Source organism: Caloenas nicobarica, chromosome 3 (assembly GCF_036013445.1).
Source record: "Caloenas nicobarica isolate bCalNic1 chromosome 3, bCalNic1.hap1, whole genome shotgun sequence".
Lineage (NCBI taxonomy): Eukaryota > Metazoa > Chordata > Aves > Columbiformes > Columbidae > Caloenas > Caloenas nicobarica.
Genome location: NC_088247.1, coordinates 59,891,162 through 59,916,077, shown reverse-complemented (window position 1 = coordinate 59,916,077; position 24,916 = coordinate 59,891,162). Strand labels below are relative to the sequence as shown.

General features: G+C 41.2%; 2 protein-coding genes across 2 annotated transcripts in view; one reads left to right on the top strand and one right to left on the bottom strand.

Annotated features, from left to right (window-relative positions):
* The window catches only part of SLC2A12 (solute carrier family 2 member 12), a 32,425-nt gene extending 28,441 nt beyond the window's left edge, over positions 1–3,984 (top strand). Inside the window, exons 4-5 of the mRNA XM_065632773.1 lie at positions 1,209–1,341; positions 3,378–3,984. Of these exons, the coding sequence (XP_065488845.1) occupies positions 1,209–1,341; positions 3,378–3,474 (230 nt within the window). The 3' untranslated portion in view covers positions 3,475–3,984. The remainder of the gene's footprint in view (positions 1–1,208; positions 1,342–3,377) is intronic.
* Positions 3,985–9,687: 5,703 nt separating this feature from the next.
* Positions 9,688–24,533, bottom strand: TBPL1 (TATA-box binding protein like 1). The gene is made up of 7 exons (XM_065631785.1): positions 24,344–24,533; positions 17,218–17,404; positions 16,635–16,717; positions 15,673–15,736; positions 13,965–14,068; positions 13,768–13,862; positions 9,688–10,891 (listed from the first exon to the last, which is right to left on the bottom strand). The coding sequence occupies exons 2-7, from the start codon at positions 17,350–17,352 to the stop codon at positions 10,821–10,823; spliced, it is 552 nt and encodes a 183-aa protein (XP_065487857.1). The 5' UTR covers positions 17,353–17,404; positions 24,344–24,533; the 3' UTR covers positions 9,688–10,820.
* Positions 24,534–24,916: the final 383 nt, after the last annotated feature.

Sequence of the window (24,916 nt, the reverse complement as noted above, 5' to 3'; positions counted from 1 at the left end):
TCCTGAACTGCACAACCTTTTGGAAAAATCAAATAAAACAAAGCAAAACAAAACAAAGCAAACAAAAACCAAATACAAAACCAAACAAACCACAAAAAACCCAAACAAACTAAACCAGAAAATGCATAGTGAATGCACTCCAGCTGCCAATACTTGCTCAGTCCTTGGTCCAAATGAGAGCTATTCCTAAGGAAATGTCCCCAAAACCAGATCTCGGGCCCTCAGCATCAGCTGTTTCACTCCTATTGTGCAGTTTTACTTGTTAATGCACATCTAGCTGTTATTCTGGTCTCAGTTTCAATGAGCCACAGTAACTCTATTGGCTTAGCTGGGTCTAATCTGGATTTATGGAAATGTAACTACCAGCAAATATGCGTTTCTAGTCTATGGCAGAAATGAAGAATTGGAAATTCTGTTTTCGAGTGAATACATGTGGAGGTCATGGTGGCCAGGAGCACCTGCACTTGGGTATCTGATACAGAAGGCACCGAGTGAATTAACAGCTTCAGCTACAATTTTTAGCTCATAACACAACTGACAAATGTTTCACCTGTCTGACTTAGTTTTAGCAGTGAAAAAGGCCAAGGGGCCTGCAGCAGCCTGTTGGGTTTGTACATGCTTTACCCTCCAATGGCTGCAGAATGCATTCCTCAGCCTGAGGACCTACCTGTCCCTGGACAGCAGGCTAAGAAAGCCACCAGCTCTTGGCTGGCCCCATCAGGAGTTCACTCTTTGATCCCTTTCTGGCCCAGGACTCAGGAGTTGCAGTGGAAATGCTGGGAACTGACAGACGGCGAGGATTAGCTGGAAACAATAGCAACGGTGTGAAATATGCTTGGTTTTGCTCCATGAAAGAATTTGCAATAAAGCCAGACACCAGTGGAGATTCGAGGCACTTGTAAGCCCAGTGACTTCGCACAAATCAGTAATAATGGCTGCTCACTGCTACCATCCCAAGTGACCGCAAACAAATCAATAGGTTTATGCTAAGCAGGTCAATATGGGTTCTTCCACTTTCTTTCATAAGGACTATTACAAAAAGCAAAACCACTCTTCTTTTGCATATTATATCCAGGCACAAGTAAGTGAGCCAAGAATAACTTCTTTCTAACTTCTCCTGTGCGTTTGGGGCTGTATCCTGTAGAAATATGGCAATGGAAAAATTTTTGTGACATTTGAAAATTTAAAAATGTTTTCTTCCTTTGTAGAGCTCATTGGCTTGGCCTGGGTCTGTTTCATTTACACAATAATGAGCCTAGCATCCCTGGCTTTTGTTATTGTGTTTATACCAGAGACGAAAGGATGCTCTTTGGAGCAAATATCCATGGAACTAGCTAAACAGTAAGTACTGAGCCTATGACTGCATCCCCTGCGTGCCAGAGGGACAAAGCCTTTCAATGCTGCATTCTAAAACAAAAAAGGAACCTGATTTTTTTTTTTTTTCTGGAGAAATCAGATTCTCTCAACGCTTGAGCTTGCACATGTTGATCTCGGTGGCCAAGTACACGTTTTGTTGGTGCAGAAGGACTGGCCCAAAAGTAGTGGTGTTTCCAGCATCTCTGTGAGGAATGAGATAGGATGAGAAGAAACATCCTCAAGTTGTGCCAAGGGAGGTTTCAATTGGATATTAGGAAAAAATTCTTCACGGAAAGGGTTGTCAGGCATTGGAACAGGCTGCCCAGGGAAGTAGTTGTGTCACCATCCCTGGGGGTGTTTAAAAGACGTGTAGATGAGGTTCTTAGGGACATTGTTTAGAGGTGGACTTGACAGTACTAGGTTAATGGTTGGACTTGATGATCTTAAAGGTCTTTTCCAATCAAAACAGTTCTATGATTCTATGAATGCATGCAGCCAGGCCTGGCTCCACAGCACGTTTGCTGACTGGCATTCTTGGAGAGGAGGTGGGCTGTGTTCTCACATTTAGGGCTGTTTGTCTTGGCTTGCATGCAAAAAAAGGGAAGGAGAGAGGCCCTATCTCAAATATCTCAAGTCTCCATGTGAGTTTTGATAGCTCTTCTAGATGGGCATTTTTTGTGCATTTACTGAGCCTTGTGGCTCTGTGGACTCCATAAGCTCATATACTCAAAAAAGGTTTTTCCAGCATGAGTTTTGTGTTCCCATCTCACCACATAAAAAGGGTAGAAGAGCAATGAGAGAGTGTTGGTGACATGAATGCCATGTGTCTTCTCCTTTAATATGAACCATTCCAACTGGTTTTGTGTCTTGACTGTCTTTTCTCATCCCTCAGAAGCAGAGTGGCCCTTGGAATGACATATGTTCAACAAAAGTAGCACATCAATTTGGAGAACAGAATTAAACAGTCTGCTGATACACATGCTGTGTACTCACGATCTCCAAATGCAAGTGTCATTGACCATATTAACTGGCAATTTTTATAATACTATCAATTTGCTACTGTCCCCCTTCTTTTCAGGAGTTTTTGGCCATAAAAGAGGTAAAAAACCTAAGCATCCCTGTTTTTTAAAATCCAGCACTCTCCTGATCTGTTCAAAGAGCTGCTCTACAGCAGCTACTTGATTTTTTCGGACTCAGAAGTTATCAGCGTAATCAATAAAAGGATAAAGAAACGATAGTGAAAACGGTATAGTGGACAATTCTTTTTGCAGGGCTGGTGGCTTGGGGTGAGAGTCAGGCATCACCACAGCTGGTGGCGTGTTGCTACAAGGGAGGTAGCATCCCCCAGTTGACCTGCATGCCCAGGCTTGCCAGGACGATGCAGACTCCTTCGCCCTCTCCCAGCTGCCAGCAGGCTGCCGCCTGTCGGTAGGACAAATGACACCCAGAGAAAAAGGCTTGAAGGCACACGTAGAAAGATTAAAACTGAAAATAAGACACATACTTTTTGACACCGGAAGCGACTAACGCCGTGAACAGCCTAGTGCGATGGGTCATCCTGCAGCTGGGTTTTTTAGATTACCAGATAATATTTTTTTTCCTAAAGGGTAACGCTGCGACTCAGCCAGGCTTGAAGGAGGTTGTTTACAGCCTAATTAAGAGCAATTATCCCAGTGCAGAAAGCCCGGCGCTAATGGCGCTGCCGGAGCCGGCGGGCTCTCCATCGCCGCGGTCACTGAGGAACTGGAGTCCCTGCTCCGGCCTGCGCTGCGCCCCCCCGTGCCCCCCTCCTCCCTCCTCTTGAACGAGCGGCACAAACCCCCGGCGCGGGGAGGATCGTGCGGCGGGGAAGCGCCGGGGCCGCCGGAGCATCCCCGGGGGTTCGGGGTTCGGCTACCGGGGGGCGGGGGGGCTGCACAGCCGTGCCCTTAGCGGCAGCCTGTGGAGCACGGGGAGCACTCTGCCAGCGGCATTCAATGGCAAACCTTTGTGGGCTTTTCGGTTTTGTTTTTCTTCTCCAGGAAATATGTGAAGAGCCCCTTGTGCTGGATGAGCCAGCACAGAGAGAAACTGGTGCCGGTGGAACTTGCCAAGAGAGGGAAAGAGCAGCTCTACTAGACCCGGGGCAACCAAAGCAGCCTTCACCAAAACACTGATTTTAAAAAAAAAAAAAAAAAAGAAGGTTCAGCGATGCTCACACTCTGGTGCAGCACATGGTATCTTTATTATACACAAGATATTCTATCTCTCATTTCTTTGTAGAGCTTCTTTCAGTGGCAGTTTGCAGCCAACATTAAAGATTGTTGTAGTTTATAACTTACTGGAAACCTTGGCTCCGTATGTTTCAAACCACCATTCCTCACCTCCCCTGAGGTTGCTCACCTCTTACATACAGGAGGTGAATGGAAATTGGAAGATTGTGCACAATTCTAGTTACCCATATTCAACAAGTTCAGCCTGGAAGAAGTGCAAAGAACAACTGGGGTGCCAAGGAGAAGGAAGAGTCTCACAGCAGGAACCCACCCAAGACAGGTCTGTTTAGCCTAGCAAAAAAGGGGCTGAAAAGTGTTAACGACTCACTGTCAGCATGTTAGGGAAGACAACACTACAGAGCAAAAATGGACAACTGTGGAGTGTAAAGGATGATGTTAGTGCAGAACAACTGGGTATGAACTGTTTACAAATTAATTTATGCTTCAGCTTAACAAGACTTGAAAAAGGATCTTGTTCATCAGAACTTCACTATTTACAACACAGAGCATGCTCAGCTTATAAGAGGAAGTTTACACACAATTTCCTGGCAGGGCTAGTGACCTGCACCTCAGAAAACACAGTAAAATTGTTTAATGGGGGGACATTTGCATAATCAATTACTCTAGACTGAGGATGGCCTTACAGAAGAGGAGACAGGATTTCTTTGGCTTCCCAGTCCCAGGAAATTTGGAAGCTGGAGGTACCAGAGTTGATGCCAAAATCATTTTATTTTGCAACACAGGGCACACTAGACTTTGACTTTTGGGTTCAGAAAGCAAGAATTGTGTGGTACCGGGCAGCGTGAAAGGAGTTCAGAAACTGTAATCACTGCCGATTATAAGTTATGTCAAATTCTTGGTTGTTGCTTAGCAAGTATATCCTGAAGTACTCAACAAGCCTCTACAAAGGGTTATCTATATAGCTCTTGTAAAAGAACGAAGGTCATTTTTTCTTAGAAGGTTAACAGATTTTGTTAGAATGATCAGTAGGTAAATATTTATTAGCAAGTAAATAAATAGTTCTTTGCTTAAAGAAAAATGCATGCTTTAAAAGCATGTTGGCTGTCTCAGCAGCCACACATCGGCATCTCTTCCAGCATTTAATTGAGGAAGCAAGAGTGACACTGTCAGCTGGCGTGGAGATACTACTTTGAACTAAGCACATGATCCCACTTCATTTGCTGTCTCATAGCACTAAAACCACCTGTGTCCTGCACTGAAGGAAGAGTAACTTACTGATCTAGGTAAAGTTTTACTTCCGACCAGCATGGATCAGTTCTGATCAGATTCTCTTATTCTTCTAGATAATGACATTGCAAATTTATAGGAGCATGTCTATTCAGACAGTGACCATGTGTTCAAAACCTGAAGAGAAACTATAAAGGCTAAGGACATGATTTGCTGGAAATTTAGCTACCTCAGAATGTGAACCTACTGACCAAATCTGTACCACAACTTTCCTGCGTTGTAAGCTTTAAGGGAACCAATATCAAAACTCTGTTGGACTTCTGGTACAAAGGTCAGGTAAGCAGTTATCACAATGCAGGATTCTTAACTATGCAGATCCCATGTCATCTAAAACAAGTGAAACTCTGAAGCACTGGGCCACTGGCTAGCTGGTCATCTTCTGGCTGCCTTATTTTTTCTGTCCTGATCCTACAGCCAGCAATCCTCACAATAACCTCATGGGTACTACGAGACCAGGCTGTTTTCAGGGATCCTTATGACAGTAGGCATAAGGGTCTGCGAGATGCAGTTTTTATCATAGACAATGTACCAAAGATTAAGCCAAATCTTCTCATCAGGGTCCACGTGAGCCCTTTTGACATAGTCTATAAGCAACAAGAGACCGAGCACGCCCAGAACACATGTACAGACAGTGGGGCTGTGCACCTGAGATGCAGGTGACTCAGACCAAAGGCCCCATCAGAAGCAGTAAGCTCTAAAGCCTTTTGCTCTTATTCCCTACAGGGAATCAGCAGGTTCCCATCCCAAGCTAGAATTCCACCCTGGATCTCAGGTGCTTTCACCTTTTTCACAGACATGGAAAACTTTTGTTTCTATTACTCTGAATTTTCCAATAAAAATTGAAAACCTGCTTAGAATTTTGTTTGAGATCTACAGTTCCAATATCGACCCCAAGAAGCTAGGAGAAGAGGTCCCTTTGCCCCTGCATGAGAAAGCCCGTAGCAGAGTCTCCTTGCGCTTCCCTGACCTCAGCAGTAACACTTCACTCTGTGCTGCAGCAGCAGGAATTGGCAAAGGTAAGAGTATTCCTGTAACTTCTACAAATAAGCAGAAAAAGGATGCCAAATGCATTAGAGCTCAGCCACATGAAAGTTTCATAGCAAAGTGAAACAGGGAAAGCTGGAGAGCATGTTTGGGTAAGTGGGAGAGAAACCATGGATGAGGAGAGCACTCAAATGCAAGTGGGGATGAAGTCAAGAGATTGACTCTGGGGGCAGGGGAAAGGGGGTGGTTGAAGTTTTTAAGAGTAGATGTTTCATGCATAGAAAGTTGAATATTTTACCTTGAATTTTCACACTTGGATGTGTGAGGAATTCAAGAAGCAGAACATGGCCAAAACCTACAAGATTTGGTGGATTTTTTTTTTTTTTTTTTTAATTTGGAATGCTCGGTTCAGTGTCTGATTTTTGCACTTACAGGATCAGCTTCCATTGCGATACACAGCATAAATTTAGTTAGTTTGTTTGGTTTTTTTACCATAATAGGCTCAAGCAAAGAATAGTTCTGAAAAATATCTGTGCTTTTTTGCTACAGAAAACACCACATTCTATCACTGAAATGGAAAGAATAAAATATAGGATACATGATTGGTGCCATGTGTTGCCTAATGAGCATGTGTCAAGCCTGGAAGTCTGGCAGGCATTTGTTGAAGAAAAGCAAAACATCTAGAAGAACTACTCAGCTGCCAGCAAAGGGCTGCAGGCGGGACCTACTATACTGTAAAGTGGTTTCTTTTGAAAAAAAAAAGTTTTTTCAACAGCGACATTTTCTTTTTATATAACCTACAAATTTCACTGTCAGTTCTGAGCACTTGTAAAATGATCTTGTCAAAAAATAGGGCCCAAACCCACCATTTTCTGGGTTTCGGCGCATTAGCACCTTCCTCAGTTTTTTAGCATTGATGTCTACTGAAACCTCTCCACCTGCTTCATGTTCAGGCTGGAGGACAGTTATCAGCATCATGTGTTCTACTAAATCGACTTCAGAAAAAGAAATATTAAGATGACTCAGGTTTGTCTTCCAAATATGCTGTTAGTTTCTCCACATCATTACACTAACAAGTGTCTCAGATTAAATCAAGTAATATAATGCATTTTTAGTAAGATTACATTGCAGGAAATTAATCCACTTCCTGATCTGTGACTTTACCAGGTAGTGGATTGCCTGCACTTCCAATAGCATCCCCATTTGCTCTGGTTGGTAGTTTTCTGACAGTTATCTCGCTATAGCAGACATTTGCACATGCAATCCAAGGCTATACTTAAAATTTCTATTACATCACGTTTAGTGAAAGGGGCTTCTGCAAAATCTTTCTTAGTGTCGCAGCTTCCTGAACCTCTGCTGTAATAAATTGCATGAGTGTTCTCACAAAAATAAAATCAGAAAAAACCCATAGAAATCGTCTCTCCACCTTACGGATTTTGGGTTCCTTGTGACCTCTTCTAAACTTTCCATGTGCATACCTATTTAGCACAGAAACAAATAAGTAAAAATACCATCTTTCTGAAAAAGGCAGAGCTCAAACACTGAGTTAACTGCAGAGACCGTAATAGCTTCAGGTACCTCAAAAGGTGATGATGCTGTAGTCAAGGGCTTTTAAAATCACTCCAGCTATAGTCTTAATTGTAGTCCTACAGACTTAACCCTGTGTAGCCCTATAAATGTAGCCCTATAAATGTAGCCCTAATTGGACTGGTCTTTTGTGACAAAGCCTGCACATCTGATGAGACAGAACTGGTAGTCACCACGTCATTGACTATGAAAATTCGAGCGAACAAAGGGACACATCTTACAAATCGCATCCCTGGATTTCTGCAGCAGCCCACAAAAAAGTCTGTCCCAGATCTAAAATTATTCAGTATCTTCATTAATTGACTGGATTACAGAACAGCATGTGCTGCTTAAATTTGCAAGCAATACTAAAGTGGGAGAGTCTGGGTTGGAATTCAGAGTTTCAAAAATCCATGAGAAGGGACCGAAAAAAGCAGGATACAATTCTGAAAGCGTAAGTGCAAATTTCTCTGATAACACCAATTACAAGTCAGAGAATGATAAAATGGAGCTAGAAACTGCAGGGAAACATCTAGTGGCTATGACAACTCAGAAGCTAGCAATGAGTCAGTTACCATTCTACTGAAAAAAGAAGCCTTTAGTAGGCTCTATAAATAGAACCAACCCTTCTCTCTCAGGAATATGAAATAAACTTTTTATGGTGCTGCGAGTGCCGCAGCAGAGCGCTGTGCAGTTTTGCATGGGATCCACCTGGAAAATCCAGGGACAGATGAACAGTGCTCTAAAAAACATGGCCATTGAGGAAGAGCTGATTGACTGACAGGTAAGTTTAATTTAAAGCACTACTCCTCACGCTGGAGGCAAAAACCAGCATGCTGGGGCACGCTGTCTGGCCTGGGGTCCACATGGTGACTGTGGGAGTGGATAGCGAGAGCCTGGGTGGACGCAGCACAACACGGCCAAGGAAGCAAAACTTAATTCGTGAAGATGGGGAAGGGTGTGCACAGATGCAGAAATCAACAGCAGCAAGGCTTACTCCAGACTGAGGTGGGGACCTACTGATTTAGAGCAGTGATGGGAAACAAAGTGATAGCCCCGAGTTTAAACACACGCTGCCAACTGCCCTCCATCATCAGAGGTTTTAAAGAGTATTTATCACAAAGTTTGAAGCTCCCTTGGAGCTAGAAGGACAGGTGGGCACTTATTTCAAGGGATCTTTTGTATGCTATTATTCTCTTTGTCAATACTACCCTGCAAGTTTAATAGTGTGCTTTTGGGTTCCCTTATGGATTGTTATGACAGCCTCAAACCTCTACCATGGATCTACATAGCACTTCAAAAGAAATGGTTCCCATTTTAATACATTACAGCTTATTATTACCTTTCATTTTTATTCTAACAAGCAGACTTCATGCTATGTGACAGTGCTACCAAAAAAGCAAAATATTCCTCTTCCTCTATAGATAAATTTAGGAGACACATATACTTGATAAAAGGCTCAGAATTTCACTGGTAGCACCCAAGTGCTATAATTTGATCCAAAAGAAGACAAGGCAAACCTGATCTAAGACAGCTCTTGTAGTTACATTGGCCAAATCCTCGTCCATCAGCTTAGGACCACACTTTGTTCCTGGAAAACCCCTTAAAATTTTGTTCATTGTTCTAATATCTTTTTTTTCATTTTTTTAAATTGTAATGATAATACACTAGTGCTCTCTAATGGTGATTTGACCGTTGCTCTCCATGATCTTTAACAAAATCCTCTAGTGTCAGGAGTGCTAAGATCCACATTATCTTCTATGCAAACTGGAAAGCTTGCATACAGCAAGCAGCCCTTGCCCTGCTCTTCATCATGAGTTCTGCAGCAGTTGAACTCAACTTAGTAATTTAATGGTTGCAAGTCCTCTCCTACCTAAAGGGCTTTTACGAATATGTAACTTGAGGCTTGTGGCAAACTGTTGCTTTCTTTTTGTTCAGAAGGATTTGGATGGGCATTTCACATACTGTTCCTTCCTTTCCATAATTTCTGCATGAAGTCACTACAGACAGCCCCAACTTCTACGCCATCCCGTGAGACAGATTAAATAGATGATGCTAGGCATTTGCTTCTTCAGGGTGTTCTTCCACCGTTCTTCCGTAGCTGTGACTTCTGGTACAGTCACAGCTCATAGTTTACTAGTTTTAGTACCTACCAAGACTGTATATTACCTGCAGTACACAATAGCAATGTTACATTTCTCTTCAGTGAGATAGGGAAAAAAGACATACATATATTTATACATATTTATTGTATCTTTTTAAAAGTAGCATTTGCAGTTACTTTTAAGCATTCACCTCTCTTCTGCTTCAAATGTGCACTTACTGAGAGAAACATCTACTGGCTTCCAAGTCCAAGATTAATACCAATAATAATACATGCCAGAATCAAGCTTCATTGCTTGTTGGCAGCTCCTGTCATGAAAATATTATACAGTGAGAAGAGGGTAGAAAAGGTCTGTGTTAATCATTCATCAATATGCTAGGGCTGGATTAGCATGACCACACTATCTTCTCAAGTTGAAGAGCAACATCACTTTCCTGAAAAACGAAGCACACATAGTAACTTTCTTCCTTCTGCATCCAGTAGGTGGGCAAGGCAGTTGGTTTTTCTACAGTAGTTTCTTTAGTTGATAAGATTTCCTCATCATCTGTAGGAAACACTTGCTGTAGACCTTTACATTTAGAAATGTCTTCTCTTCATGTAACAGCAAGAAAATACTTGAAATCTGGCACGTAGTTAAGAGAACTTGGAACAAACCAAATTTCATCCTCAGATAAACATACGTAACTACTATAGATTTCAGTCTAACCCACACACAAAGTTTTACACATACTACAAACAGAAACAGAAGGTATCAGCAAAAGACTATTCTTACATTGTTTCAAATTAATTTGCAACTATACAATTTTAACTGTATTAGAAAAAGGGAAAGGAATATAACAGAACAGGTATGAAGAGAAATATTTTCCAAATTTTTATTTGTGCACATTCATCAGGTGAAAAAGATAACTTTTACATCTTCTTTGGTGCCCAATATTCAGCATACAAAAATGTAAAAGACTATTCACAAATAAAACACAAGCTCAAACTAAAAAAAAAAAAAAGTTCTAAAGGTAGTGCACATCGTGACAGCTTTGCTTATGAATACACAGAAATTACTGCAAAAATAAATAGAATGTCTTTTTAAAAGCAGCAATTTCATATCTTGTAAACTTCCGTTTTTACAATACAGCACTGTTAAGAGTAAAATCCAAAAGAACTGGAGTTTATACTGTGGCCATGAGCAAGTAAAAGAGTCTGTATTCCTCTGCTATGGTTGGTCCAGTTTTTCTTTTTGCTTTTAGTCCAATGTGCAGCAGTCTTTAAAGGTGCTTGGTTAGGGAACCTAACCATCAAGTGGTGAATTATGAAATTTATTTCCTGCTTTCAAACACGAATGGGTAAATCTGTTCCACGGCACTGGCAACAGCCTTTACATTTGGCCCTGAGACATATTAAAAAAAAAAGCAGCAAGAAAAGAAAAACCACAGAATCAGAAATTAAAACAACAATAGTGTACTTAAAATAACCTTATTATTTTTAGCTACCACAACTTTATACTGTAGACAAAAAATAATTTCTGCCCCGTTTCTCCCAACTTAAGATGATGTTCCTCTGATCACTTTTACCTACAAGAAAAGACTCTAGCATGACATCTGTTCTACACTGGTCAATGGCTACACTACAAATAAATAATACTGCCATTTAATTTCATAACAACTTGTGTGCTTTCCCACTTACTGGCTTAAAAAGTCAGCCCAGAAAAGGCAGTAGAGGGAAAAGAAATATTTTTACTTATGCTAATCTTCTAGGAATCTGTATTACTCAAAGCTCAGCACTTTTATCCTTTCTTTTAAAAACCTACCAACACAAACTACTGCTAAATTTAACACAAGTATGTTTCAAGCAAGATTATTTTATATTTAAAAATTATAGACTTTCTAATCTGGATTTTGCTAATAGCTCCACTATTGACCTCAAGACAAACCCTGCAAACTAGGGAAGGGTTATTGTCTCAGGATGAAACACCTGAAGGTTATCTAACCTGATTTATGAGCACTTGGGAAAAGAAAAGGAAGAATGCACTAGTGATGCTTTCTAATGGTACTAGACCATTTTATGCAATGAACAATTAAAATTGAAAATAAGTGAGCAATAACATTCCAGAAGAGATTAATCCTGGATAGAAGTTTGGTGATGCAGATAAATGAAAACAGCAATTTCTCACAAGCTTTGATGCCAATGAACTCATTTTTTTTTACCTCACTTTAGACTTCTAAAATTTCTTCCGAGCATAGAGAACTGTTCAAAATGCTTTCCAAAAATCATAACTAACTTAAGGTATAAATTGCTTAAGTAGTTCGGGAAATATTGTTTTAATTTACACGCTCAGTTGGAAAAAAAATAGAATGGAATCTGATTCTTCCTGTATTTTCAAACTTGTCGAGTAAAGCACTCACCCAAAACAAGCCGGGTGAAACACACCTGCCTTTCGGGCAGATACTGCACCTTCCCTAAATTTGTCTGCTATTGTAGAAACGCAAGTTCTAGAGAAGGTCTTCAGAAAGCAAGAGTGTGAGTGGGCAAATAATTATTGTAGAAAAAAATGCTACTCCCTCTAGGGTTCAAGAGATGGAAAGACTGGATCATCACTGCAGGGAGTATAAGAGAAGCAAACAAAACACACTCCCAAAACAACCCCCTCATCACTCATTTTGGAGGAAATAAAAATCAATACTTCTTCCTATTATGTATCGGTTCTTTTTATTTTTCTCAGTGTAACTCTTAATCTTTTTATACTTGTCCCATTAAAAAAAAATTAAAAATCCCACCACTTTTTTTCCTAACATTTCTAATTCTGTATCTCAAATAAAATTATCTGAATTATTGGCATGACAAGTACTAGTACTACAGAAACATGAATGGTCTAAAGGAACCTCATCTGAATGCACTTGAGAGGGAGTAGAGTAAGGATGAAAAGTAATTTAAAACATTTTTAGAACAAGAAGCATAAGACTGTGGACCTTTTTTTTTCCCCTAAAAGAAAGACCTAGGCAAAACAGAAGCCTTCAAAACCAGAGGTCTGACATATTTCAAACTCAGTGTAACAAGTAAACCAGAAGGAAGTAAAACATTGATGTTTACCATATTTCCCTTCATATTTGAAAGGACTATTCTGAAAATATGAAAGTGATTTTGTCCCATATATGGAGTAATAAGAATCTTACAGAAAGGCTAAATCGCATTAGGAGGCTGAGGAGATGCACTGAGAACCTTTTATTACTGTAGTGATACTCAAGCTTCTTATTTATTTTAAACTTAGTTTCTAGTTTTGGCTAGACCAGTTGCTCTGCTTAGAACATATACTGCAATCTTGAAATACTTTTTAGCCCTATATTTTCACATTACCAAATCTGACGGAGTTCGTCTTCTTGAAAAAGCACTTCTCCTGATATCTTTTCAGAAATGTACCTCATAAAGCCTAGGTATTTGTTAAGGAATTAAGATGTGAAAATAAGAATCCCTACCCAACTTCTGATACCAGCAGCTTAGCTCTAACAACTGCAAGACAGAATTCCCACTAAAGTGATATTAAAGGGATGTTTTTTGCTTCTGTGCCATTTTAACAGGCATTCTGTAAAGAACCTGACTTCTTTTATCTGGAAACCTGTGGTGGACACCTGGCAAGCAAATATAACAACACATGGAAAATGAAAACTAGGAAGAGAGAGGAAAAAACATGGCATGGCATCTCCAAGACCCAGGACAACCATGTCTCTGATCACATGGGGATTACTGCTGCTTGTGATTCAGGGAGTGGTTTTCCCTTCAGTTGAGCTTTAACAGAAGACAGGACAAGTCTGAAGAACTGCAAATATTGGTCACCTTCAGTTATTACAAAATGCTATGCTATATGTTTCCACAAATCTCCAGTTTGGAAACATGTATTTACGAAAGGGATGTCAATGCTACATGCAGTGTAGTTGACAGCACTATGAAGATGAAGGAAAAAAAAAGGAAGGAAATTCAAATCTTTAAATAACCAATAAATACATGCATTCTCAAGTCCTATCTCACTTTTGTTTTCATAAAAAACAGACTATCTACAGTCAAAGTAATTTTTGAGCAAACCAGTAATAACACTTTCTCTACAACTCTTCTGGCACTTTCACTCAAAAACAAACTAGGTGTTAGCACTGGAAAATAAAATCCCTTCAACATATCTTTTGACTGTTTTAAACATTCTCCTTTCCTAAACCTACTGGTCCTAAAGTTAAATATTCCCAACAAGTTAAATATTTATTTTTGACATCAAAATACCTGTAACTGTGATACTGCCGGTGGAAAAAATCTGTAAGGTAGCTCTGAGAGTTTTTATTCTGTAACACACAGCAGGATGAAGTTCTGGTTCATAACTAGAAAACAAAATAAACGTTAAAAAAAATATAGACCTAGAACTGAAAAATAAAAGCTTAAGAAATATACCAAGACTATAATTCTTTAAAATCCTATCATACCTCGCGTGAGGTCTGTTATTCTTCGTAAATTCCGGCAATCTGATCTCAAAGGGCATGTTGCACACTGCTAAAACATTCACAACTTTAAAATCTGTGAAAATTACCTTTTCAAAAGAGAGGAAAAAAAGACATTAGAAATTCAGTGTACAGCAAGGCAGATGTATGGGTTGCAATACAGTTAGAATACTAATTAGAGTACTTTTATGAGATTACAAAAGTAAAACCTGGTGATTGATGCATTTCTAACAGGAATCTAAACAGTACTTAATGGACTTAAATCAGTTACTTCATCCTTCTATGGCACAGTAACTGTTGAACTACATACTTCACAGTTGTATTTTGTGATTTTAGCACAGTTTGAGACAAAGAAACTACTCATATTGCTGTACTAAACACCTCTAAATTGAAAATAAACTAAGTTAAATAGCTCATAGAACATCAAAATAAGCAGAGAAAAAGCTTAAATTTCATTGTTTCGAGAATCTTACGCAATTTAAAAACTTCTTTAATGCCTTGTTGCTATACACCATTTTTATTAAAGCTAAGAATAAGAAAAAAGGTGCAAATTGTTTTGTTTCAGATCTCCAGTGGCCAGTACAGCAGGCTGTTTTTCTACTGTTACTTTCTGAAACCCAGCTCAAACTACTGGCTTGCAGTTATTCTTTACCACTGCCATTTTAGATGACAATAAAATAGCCAACAGACAATGACCATTCCTCAGTCAAAACTTTTTAGAAGTATACTACCAGGTGAAGCAACTCATAAACTTATAAAAGGTCAACTATCAATTTAATCTTCAATATATTCAGCTTAAACTGCTCACTTCATTATAAAACCTGGTGCACTGTTTACCTCACTGATTTAATGTTCTACTCCAACTTTTAAGAGGCTGGGTCTAATGCATTGATTCCTGACAGTAAGAGTGTCTAACTTCTGCTTGGTCTGATGCAGCATTACCAGGACAGGCTGTCACCGCTACCTTCATATATTACAATCAAAGGGAGCTTCTCCTTGCCAGAGGACGGACAGTCACTGTGTCTATTTAACCGCCTGTCCGTAAACTGAAACTGTGGGTAAACAGCACAACTGACTACCAGGAAGTTTTAGAATACTAAAACATGTCGCTTTAAGTCATTCAAGTTGCCATGTTTTGACCTTTACTATGAAATGCAAGTGGTGTTTTTGACTGGTAATATTAAACCAGACCCAGAAAAAAAGAGGGGTTTCATGTCCTAAGTATTTTAATTGGCCTGGTGTTGCAAACTGACAGTGCAGAAGCACTTTTTTTCCTCACTTAAAGAGGATCAAATTTGCCCTTAACAAGATGCTATTCCATGAGAAATGAGGGAAAATTATGTTCAAATGACAGTTAGGTTTATACTCTTCAGCAGTTCTTCTAAATAAATCTTTCAAGATATTGTAAATTCTATCCAAGAAACATCTGTGGATGGTTCATTTATTAAACAAATTTTGTTGTTCATTAGCCAGTGAAGAAGTGCTACTCTAAGCTGCCAAACGAAACTCAAATCCACAAAATAGAACAGCTTATCTTTAACCAGCATCTGGAAAATGTATGCTGACACAAAAGGGGCATATGAGTGAAAACATGCTTACTGCTAAATTGTTATGCTCCCTCATTTTTGTTTCTTTGTAACAAATGGACTACCAGCATTTCTTGAGTCATACAAGTCCTTTTCATTAGAATTACCTGAAAACCTAGTTTCTGTAGACTACGAGCTAATCGTCTGGCACCAAATTTAGCTTCTTCTTCACTATAAAGAAGAAAGAAAAGAATCTAGCATTAACAGAAATAAAAGTATACATTTGTGTGCACACATAACACAATAGCTACTCAGACTACAAAATGAACTGTTAAATCATGTAACATGAACCACGATCACATGGATAGCCTTCATTTTATCCTACTGCACGTATTACATTTTAACTATCTAGATATTCAAATGAAGCTCTTCATTCCCTGTTTGAAGAATATTTTAACACTCGGCTCCAGCTGAAGTTGGAGACTTATGTTGATCATACATGATCCTAAATACTCTTACGAGACAATTATGATCACGGGTAGTCTGGAGTTAACATCCTGAACAATTATCTTCCATTTTCAGACAGAGATCATGTACAGAAAATATGCAAATTTACTACTGTACCTTATCCTTACTCCACAATGCAGACATATCTTAAAGGAATTCAGCTGTTAAGGGTTTAGTGAGTCTCAAATGTATATGAACTGAGAGTTTGCTTTTGCTTCCTTCCCATCCCTCAACACTGTATAACTTGATTACATTCAGGTGGGTGAAATAGTAAGATATATCCCTCAAAAAAGGCCGTCCCTACCCAAGCTTCAAGTTTTGGCTAAAATGAGAATTCTTAAAGAGTTCTCAAATGAAATCTCTAGGATTTTCTTCATAAAGTAGTTTTCCCTGCTGTTCTCCCAGAAGGCTGAACTGATGTTGCTTAAGATTTCAGCTCAGTCTGACGCAGACACTTCACATAGAAAACTTCCTCCCAAATACACGGCTTGGCAAGGATCTGCGTGTGATCCAGTGTGTGTGAATCTTAACAGTGGCAAGTATTGCCTCTTCCCATCTTCTTCATTTGTCTTTTAAAATATGCAAGAGTTCACAGCTAGAGGAAGAATCTTCAGGAACTCACCTTGTGGCTCCCGTGCAAATAACTTTTCCTGAGGACCAAATTGTGGCCGTAATCCTAGGTTTCCTAAGCTTCATTAATACTTTCTAAAAAGAAAAATAAAAGTGGAAGAACTGGAAATTAATTGTAGCTCAATTTCATACTGAGAAAAAATATCAATTGTTAGACAAATCAACTGTTACACTAACAATTCCTTTAGTTTTGATAGCCTTGAACTGTTCTTTCATCTCTTTAAGTAATTAAGAAAATTCAGCTCCTGAGAAGAGTAAAATAAATGTGGAATCTTAGCCAGTGATGCAGTGTTCACAAAACAGATTAAATGAAGGTATTTTCCTCTGAACAAAAAGCTGAAAGCTGTGAGAATTGTGCTATTTTTTTTTCTTATTACAATGACTTCCACATTGCTGACTCCCTATCAGTAGATATTTTATTGATCAAACCATCACTGTTATTACCTTGAGGTGTAAGAGGCCAAAAATACAACTTTTTTTTCCTCTATCCACTGTACAGAGATATCAGACAGAAGAATGTTTAGCTTAAGGAACGCTAGTTAAAACAGATAACTGAGGTATGTTGAATCTCTTACCCCAACATCACGCTTGTATATCACGTTTGCTCCCTCTAATGCGATCTTCCTCAAGTTTAAATGACATCTTGTTCTAAAAACACACACTACATTTGTGATTAAAATGTCCAATGCAACATCACTGTCCGCATCCATTGGGGTGATTTACAACTCAGTTTTCCCACCAGCTCACCATGAAGATCACATCCTGAGAAAGGAAAATGATAAAGTTAAACATACCAGTAGAAAATTACCTATTAATGCCATCGCATACATCCGTCCTTTAAATGAGACAAGAAGTGACTACACTCTGACTCAGTTAACTCTGTGTGGAGAGAGGGGTGTCTGCATCCAGTACACTAGAAAATAGGAGGTTACTTGTTTGAAGCCATGTTGCCAGACTTAACAGAAATAACGCGTATACACATACATAGTATTTAAACTTGCCAGTTAAATACGTTACAACTCTTACCAACTATATTCGGACACAGTACAGATTACTAAAACTTCTTCCATAGCTCCAGTAGATAATCTTTCTTCAGCTCATTTGAGGATGTCATTAGACACCTCAGGAAAATGCACTTCTCTGACTGCTGAAGTTTATAATTCTGAACAGCTTGACGTTTGTGTTGGAATAATGAGCCTGCTGAATAACTCTGAACTAACAAGGGTTACACAAACTGCAGCCTGTAGACAGCCTGCTACCACAGCTTTCCTGTCTTCATCCAGCACTCTTGGCCTATCCCTCCCAATATAATAGCATAATGTGAACTACACAAAGTGTCCTGGCGGCACCAACAGCCTGGGCTGAGCCACAGTGGCCTCTCACCCCACAGGAACTGCACAGAATGAACATATTATACATGCAGACCAAAATCGAGTGTTTCTGAGGAAAAGCATGAGTAACTGTGAAGGCACAGGACACCTGCCCAGTGCAGGCACAGCAAACCTAGCGCAGCCAGGAATTGCTCAGGCGGCCCGTGCTCGCTGGAGGTGACACTCCCAACACTCCCCTCAACTGGGGAGGAAGATCGCGAGATGGGGAGTTGGGCGCCCAGCCCCAGACTTCCCGACATCTCTAAGCACACCAAAGCCAAGACAGCAGACATCTCTGATAAATGTCAGGTGAAGTATTTGGGGAAGGGAGAGGAGAAAAGAGCAAGAACATTGGTATGCAGTGAAAAGGAATTATATCAAAATACTGTCGTTCATTAAGGCATTTTTCTTTGTGGAAGAACATAAAAACCTTAGTTTTACTCCAAGACAAGTAGCTTAAGTAGAGTATAGCCTAAGAGATAGAGACAATATTGTCTTGATCCATTAATCTAAAATTTTAGTAGTATTTCATCCAAAATGAACACAACAGAAAGCAAATTGCAAAATCGAAGAAAAATAGTCAGATATATTAAATACTCTACATGGTCATTGCCATAGAAGAAGCAGGAGACTATGCACCAAGAACAACATACATAACACACTGTAATGCATTTATATCACTTTAAATGTTTTGGTGTTATGTTCCGTATCAGAAATCTCCAAGATACAAAATTAATGTTATTATCAGTATTTTCATCTGATTATACCTTCCTAAACATCATGCCATAGTCTCTAACTGGGAACTTACTCAAGGTGTATCTTTGTCTAAAACTCACTGACAATACAGAAGTAATAAACTACAAGGCAAATGTGCATAATGTACTCAACTCCTGTGATGGTTGCTACTTTTACTGTGCAGCTTGTTCCCAGCTGAAATAATAATTCTGCAATTGTTGGCTTGTCCAATATAAGAAAATGCAAGATGGGTGATAACACAGAAAGAGAGATGGAGAAACAGCAAGAGAAAACCAGAAAAAACAAAGGCTATGTATGGGGGTGGGGGGGAAAGTAAGCACAGAAGAGAACAAATAGTAACTAATTAGTATTCCCGGATCCTTTTTTTTTTTTCTCCCCCTGAACTAAAAATTATATGAATTCTCAAAGTTAGAAATGACTTATCCCATCTGGTTTTGATGGGCTACTACAGATTGGCTTAGCAATTTATGGCACCAGACCCAAAGACAGCACATGTGCGGATTCTGAATGGCACGCAGGCAGGGCCAGCAGAGAGCAAGGAGCTGGAACCCATGGCATCTTCAGAGAGGCATTTGTTTTCCACCCTGGCTCCAACTCCTGGCTCTCTCCAAGTTCACTTACTGGAACCCAATAATGCCCGATGTATAAGAAAACAAGATATCCCCAATCAGCAGCGCCTCCCAATTATCAGCAAGTTTCTACTGGCAACCTCAGTCCCTACATTCTGAAAGTATAACACTGTCATGCGTAACACCCTTGAAAGGTTGCTAACCTCCAAGCAGACCACAACACTGTACAATAATGTCCCCATAAAACTCTGATGGCTTGTCTTAAACAGATGCAGGGAGAAAAGACACGTGCTCATTCAGGACAAAGGAAAAAGCGTTTGAAAGAGAGCAAAATTACAATTTAAAAGGAAAAGATCTATCATTAAAAGAGGATCTACAGGAAAAAAGAACATTAATATGCTGTGGAGCTGTCAGTAAGGATGTTTTGAGCAATTATGATGTATCATGGTTAGAAGTACAATCTACTTGCATAGATTTTAATGGCAGAAAAATTACACAACATTACAGTAATGTGCCCCCGTTTTCCTTAGCCATGTTCTGCAAGTTCAAGACAACAGATATTTAGGGAGGAGCTTTTTCATTTGAGCTGCAGATAACATTCTATAACATTCTAGACTATGGTTTGGGACATTGTGTTAAAAAGAGACATAATTTGTTATAGAAGCAGGGTCTGAATGCAGCATAAAAATACTGAAAACTGCCTTTGTTCTACTTTAATGTTACTTGATCTAACAGAAGCACTTCATTGTTAAACTTTTCACTCAAATATTGAACATTTCAAATACTAATTACTAAGTTTTTCTCATTTGTACTGATAAAACTCTTTATTGCCTGCTGCTAAATACTACCTGTGTTCTTTGAGAACCTGAATCTACGTGTCAACAATTTTGAATACACCCACTCCCATTTAGTTTACAAATACAATGTTAACCCCTTCCAAGGCATGGTTTAGAAATACTGAGTAAATCAAAATGTTTCTAGGCTTGGACACTTCAGTCCAAGCAGTGAGCGAGCATAACCTATTATGACCTCTGCCTTAAGAGTTCATTTTAATGTCTTACAGTACACTGACAACAAAGAAGAAAATGTAGAGAAAAGAAGTCCTGCTACCTTTCTTTGGGAAGTCTCAAATTGGAAATCACAGGAACCACGTGAACAAAAGGAAGCTAAATGTTTTATTAATAAAAAAACTAATAATACATGCAGTATATATGAAAAAAAAACCTGAAGAACATGTTTATAAAGCAGATGGGGAGGGAAGGTTGTTATTTATACATATCTCCAGTAGCAAGACTAGCTGGAACACAGGAGTCCTAAACAACATCCTGATACTCCTCTTTCACAGCTTTCTCTTGTCTTCCGTGCTACTGATACACCCTGTTGTATCCCTGCTGCATAGCCCTGACCACTTGTTTCCCAAAACCTGAATTTCTGCATTTTTGTCTCTTATCTGCGAAACGGAGAAAATAATACTCCCATGCTTTTCTAAAAGACATTTTAGATCAAGCAACAACCTTGTGTATACGCCTGTTACTATTCCGTATTTATGCAGTTACACTCGCAGAACAGAGGGACTGAGTAGAAACCAAACATCTGGTTCTTTATAGTTTTGGATTTGCAAATACCTAAGTCAATTTTATTAGGTCAAGAGAGGTTCTCCTTCCCCTCTACTCTGCCCTGGGGAGACCTCATCTGGAATATTGTGTCCAGTTCTGAGCCCCTCGGTTCAAGAAGGACAGGGAACTGCTGGAGAGAGTCCAGCGCAGGGCAACAAAGATGATTAAGGGAGCGGAGCATCTCCCTTATGAGGAAAGGCTGAGGGAGCTGGGTCTCTTTAGTTTGGAGTAGACTGAGGAGTGACCTCATTAATGGTTATAAATATGTAAAGGATCAGTGTCATGAGGATGGAGCCAGGCTCTTCTAGGTGACATCCAATGGTAAGACAAGGGGTAATGGGTTCAAGCTGGAACACAAGAGGTTCCACTTAAATTTGAGAAGAAACTTCTTCACAGTGAGGGTGACGGAACACTGGAACAGGCTTCCCAGGGAGGTTGTGGAGTCTCCTTCTCTGGAGACATTCAAAACCCGCCTGGACACATTCCTATGTAACCTCATCTAGGTGTTCCTGCTCCAGTGAGGGGATTGGACTAGATGATCTTTTGAGGTCCCTTCCAATCCCTAACATTCTGTAATTCTGTGATTCTGTGAGTCAGCTTAGGTTTTGTTGACAAATTTTGCCCAAAGATTCTCTCACCTGAACCTGAGAATTTTGGCAGCTCAAATCTCAGTTGTAAAATTACATTTTGCTAGTTAATGTTAATTTAATAGTAGGGTAAAATTGAGAATAAAATCATTTGTCTACATGTGCAGAATTTCTTTTAAATTGTGTACTTCATTCAGCTTTCTCCAGCACAAAAAACTAGCCAACTTTGATTTCAAGTTATCTTCTACCAGCATAACACAATCTACCCTGACAAAAGAAGAAAAGCTTAAATAAATCTCTGTATTAAAATTTCCTTAATAAGAGTTAGTTCTTTCTTTTTTTAACATAGATTTCAGGGATACCTCTGGAATATTAATCTAAGAAGGGGAAAAAAAAGAAAAAAGAAAAAAAAAGTAGGTAAAATATGATAATGAACATAAAAATAAGAACAAAACCAAAACCTAAGTCAAGGATATTTGACACTGTAAAGTAATGTATTCTACACTGCAACTAGAGAAACTTCCCAGAATAAGAAATACTTCAGAGTAAGGAACGAGCACTCACGTTCTTAAAAAAAGCATTACCCATACATCCCCAGTTAGGACCACAGCCATACTATTTTAGATACTACATAAACATATATGAAGACAAACACACAGCACTGAAATCGTACAACCCAAAAAAAGCCAGTGCTCTTTGTCTTCAAAAAGTTCCAAACCAAACCAACCACACCATCATCATCAAAGAGAGAGGAAAAGCACTTGGGATGGGGTATATAAACAAAGTATTATTTTAAGCTTTTGGCTACCTTTGATCTGAGAAACTCACAGCTATAAAGGTAGATGGGGGATATCTAACAATGGTTACGTTAATGTCAGAACAGTTTAATAAACACCTTTTTCACCAGCAGTGTAAGTATAAGCAACTTCTACTGGTTATTTTTAACCTTGCTCCAAAGCAGTCCACCAACTGACTGACTCCAAAGAGTTCCAACAGCCCAGCTGAAGGGAGAGCAGCCATCACTGCACCAGTAGGCATTCATCAGACCATTGTTTGAAAACCATTTCTGAAGAAGTTAACGGGAATTTCCATATGAGGTTTCCATATGAGAACAGAGAGAGTCAGTTGCATCCTTCCACTGAAGATGCATTTTTTAACATTTGTGTTCAGCCCCTCAGGAAACAGCTCCATATGAAACGCTGGAGGTGACAGACATCTGAAGTCTGCTTGAATTCTTAGATACTACACAGTCCCAGTGGTAGGTGGATGACTCCCCATAACTGAGAGCAACATAGCTACTACTGTCTGTCTAAAAAAAAAATCCTCCGACCCAAACAACTTTCTTAGTTATAGTCACAGATATAGAGGTGTGCTTTTATTTTCTGTTGTCTCCAGGGGCAAGTTGAATTGTCCCTAAAGCAAAAGGCCATGCTGAAGCTATTATTTCATCTTTCAAGCTTTGCACAGTCACGAATGACTATTTCCTACAGAACCGAAACAAATATATTTTGGAGAAGGAGAAAATTTCCAAATATGCATAAAAACAGCGTCAAAGTAGGGATTTCTCCAATTAGATCAATGAACAGAATTATGATACCAGCTATACCATAAGCAAGTAGGATACAAATGCCCAATCCTGCTGTGAAATCTCTTGGATAAGCCTACTGCATCCCCATGGACCTGGGGTTTTCCAACACAATTCCAGCTGGAGGAATAAAGTTAAACAGCTTACAGAACAAGACCAAGAGATATATTCTTACATAAGTAATAACAGCCCATTTTCCTCAAATCTTTCTCATCAAAAAGATCTGTTCACATTCAAAGCGAGAATCACTTGCATCCAATTTTGTGCCACCTTTCTGTTATAAGATCCAGCAACAGTTGAACGCCAGGCACTAGGAGCAATCCTTTAGATCTTTATGGTATGTGGAAAATTGTAAGTACGGTAAAAATCTAAACCAACAGGTTAGGTGGTCATTCCAACTTGATAAAACATCGTAAGGAAAATAAAGTGTTTTGCTATTACCAAATATTTTAACACGGGTGAGCCTCTCATCCTTCTCCTAGCCAAACATTTACCATTTGCGTGTCTCGCCTGAGGAAACAGCAGCACACCTCCTACCCACACCGCCGGGAACCTCACTTAAAGCCCTTCATCTACCTGCGTCACAACACTCAGGTTATCAGATCATATTTTTATTTTTTTCTTCCCCCCCGCCCCACTTCTGCCCCAGCCGAAAACTTCTCGGGCCAGCACAGCCTAAACAAAGCGCGGGCAGCAGGCGGCCCGGCCACGCCGGCCTCCGCCGCCCGGCAGCGCGGGGTTGTGCCTGCGCCTCGGTACCGAGCGTGCGGCCGCCGCGCTTACAAAGCCCCCGGCACCGGGCACGCTGTTTCGGGGACGCGGGGGCAGGCGGTGTCTCCTGGGGAAGCCTCGCCGGTTGCCAGGGAACGGACCGTTTCTCCCGGAGGCTGCTCTGCTCTGCCCCCCCGCCCGTCCCCGAAACGGCGGCCCCGGCCCCGCACCAACCGCCCCCCCACAACCCGCCCGGCCCAGGGGGGAACGGCACCGCGGCGGGGGGAGCCGGCAGGGCCGCGGTGAGGAGCGGGGGAGGCCCCGCGCCGCCTCCCCCACCTCAGCGGGAGGGGAAGGGGCAGCAGCGGGGGTGTCAGGCGGGGGCCCAACGGGCAGCAGGGCCGCGTCCCCCCGGGCAGGGGCTGCAGGTCCCGCCGGGCCGCGGCTCCCCGAGGCGGCGGCGAGGAGGAGGAGGAGCGTGGCCCGTCGGCGGGCGGCAGACGTTACCGTGCGGGCGGAGGGTCGGTGAGGCGGCGGTGGGGCCGGGGGGGGCGCGGTGCCGTTGCTAGGCGCCCCGCCGCTGGCGCCCGGCGGCGTTCCGGCTCCTGGGCCCACTCCCCGCGACAATAAACATCCCCCAGCGCCGCGGGCATAGACGCGGCGCTGGCTAGAGCGGCCGACGGAAGTCACGGCGGCGGGAGGGGAGGAAGGGGGGCCGCGCTAGCAGCGCACTTCCGCTTTCGTCTGCCGCCCCCCCGAGGCGCGGCGGCCCAGGGCGGCGGCACCGCCCGGGGCGGGGAAGGGAAGAAGGGAGGGCGGGCGGCTCCGGGCTGCCCCGCAGCGGCCTCAGCGGGCAGTGGCCGCGGCGGCGCTCGCTTCCCGGCGCTGGGGCCCCGCTAGCGGCTTCATCCTCAGCCGCGCCCAGGCGGCTCGTCGTGAAAGGCCGCGAACGGCGGCGTTCATTCCGAGCTCCCCGGGGAGCTGCCGGGGCCGCGCAGCGGGCGGGGAGTTTTTCTGGTGACTTTTTTCTGTGTGCAGCAGGAGGCCCGGCTGTGGGCCGCCCCGAAAGCCCCAGCCCGA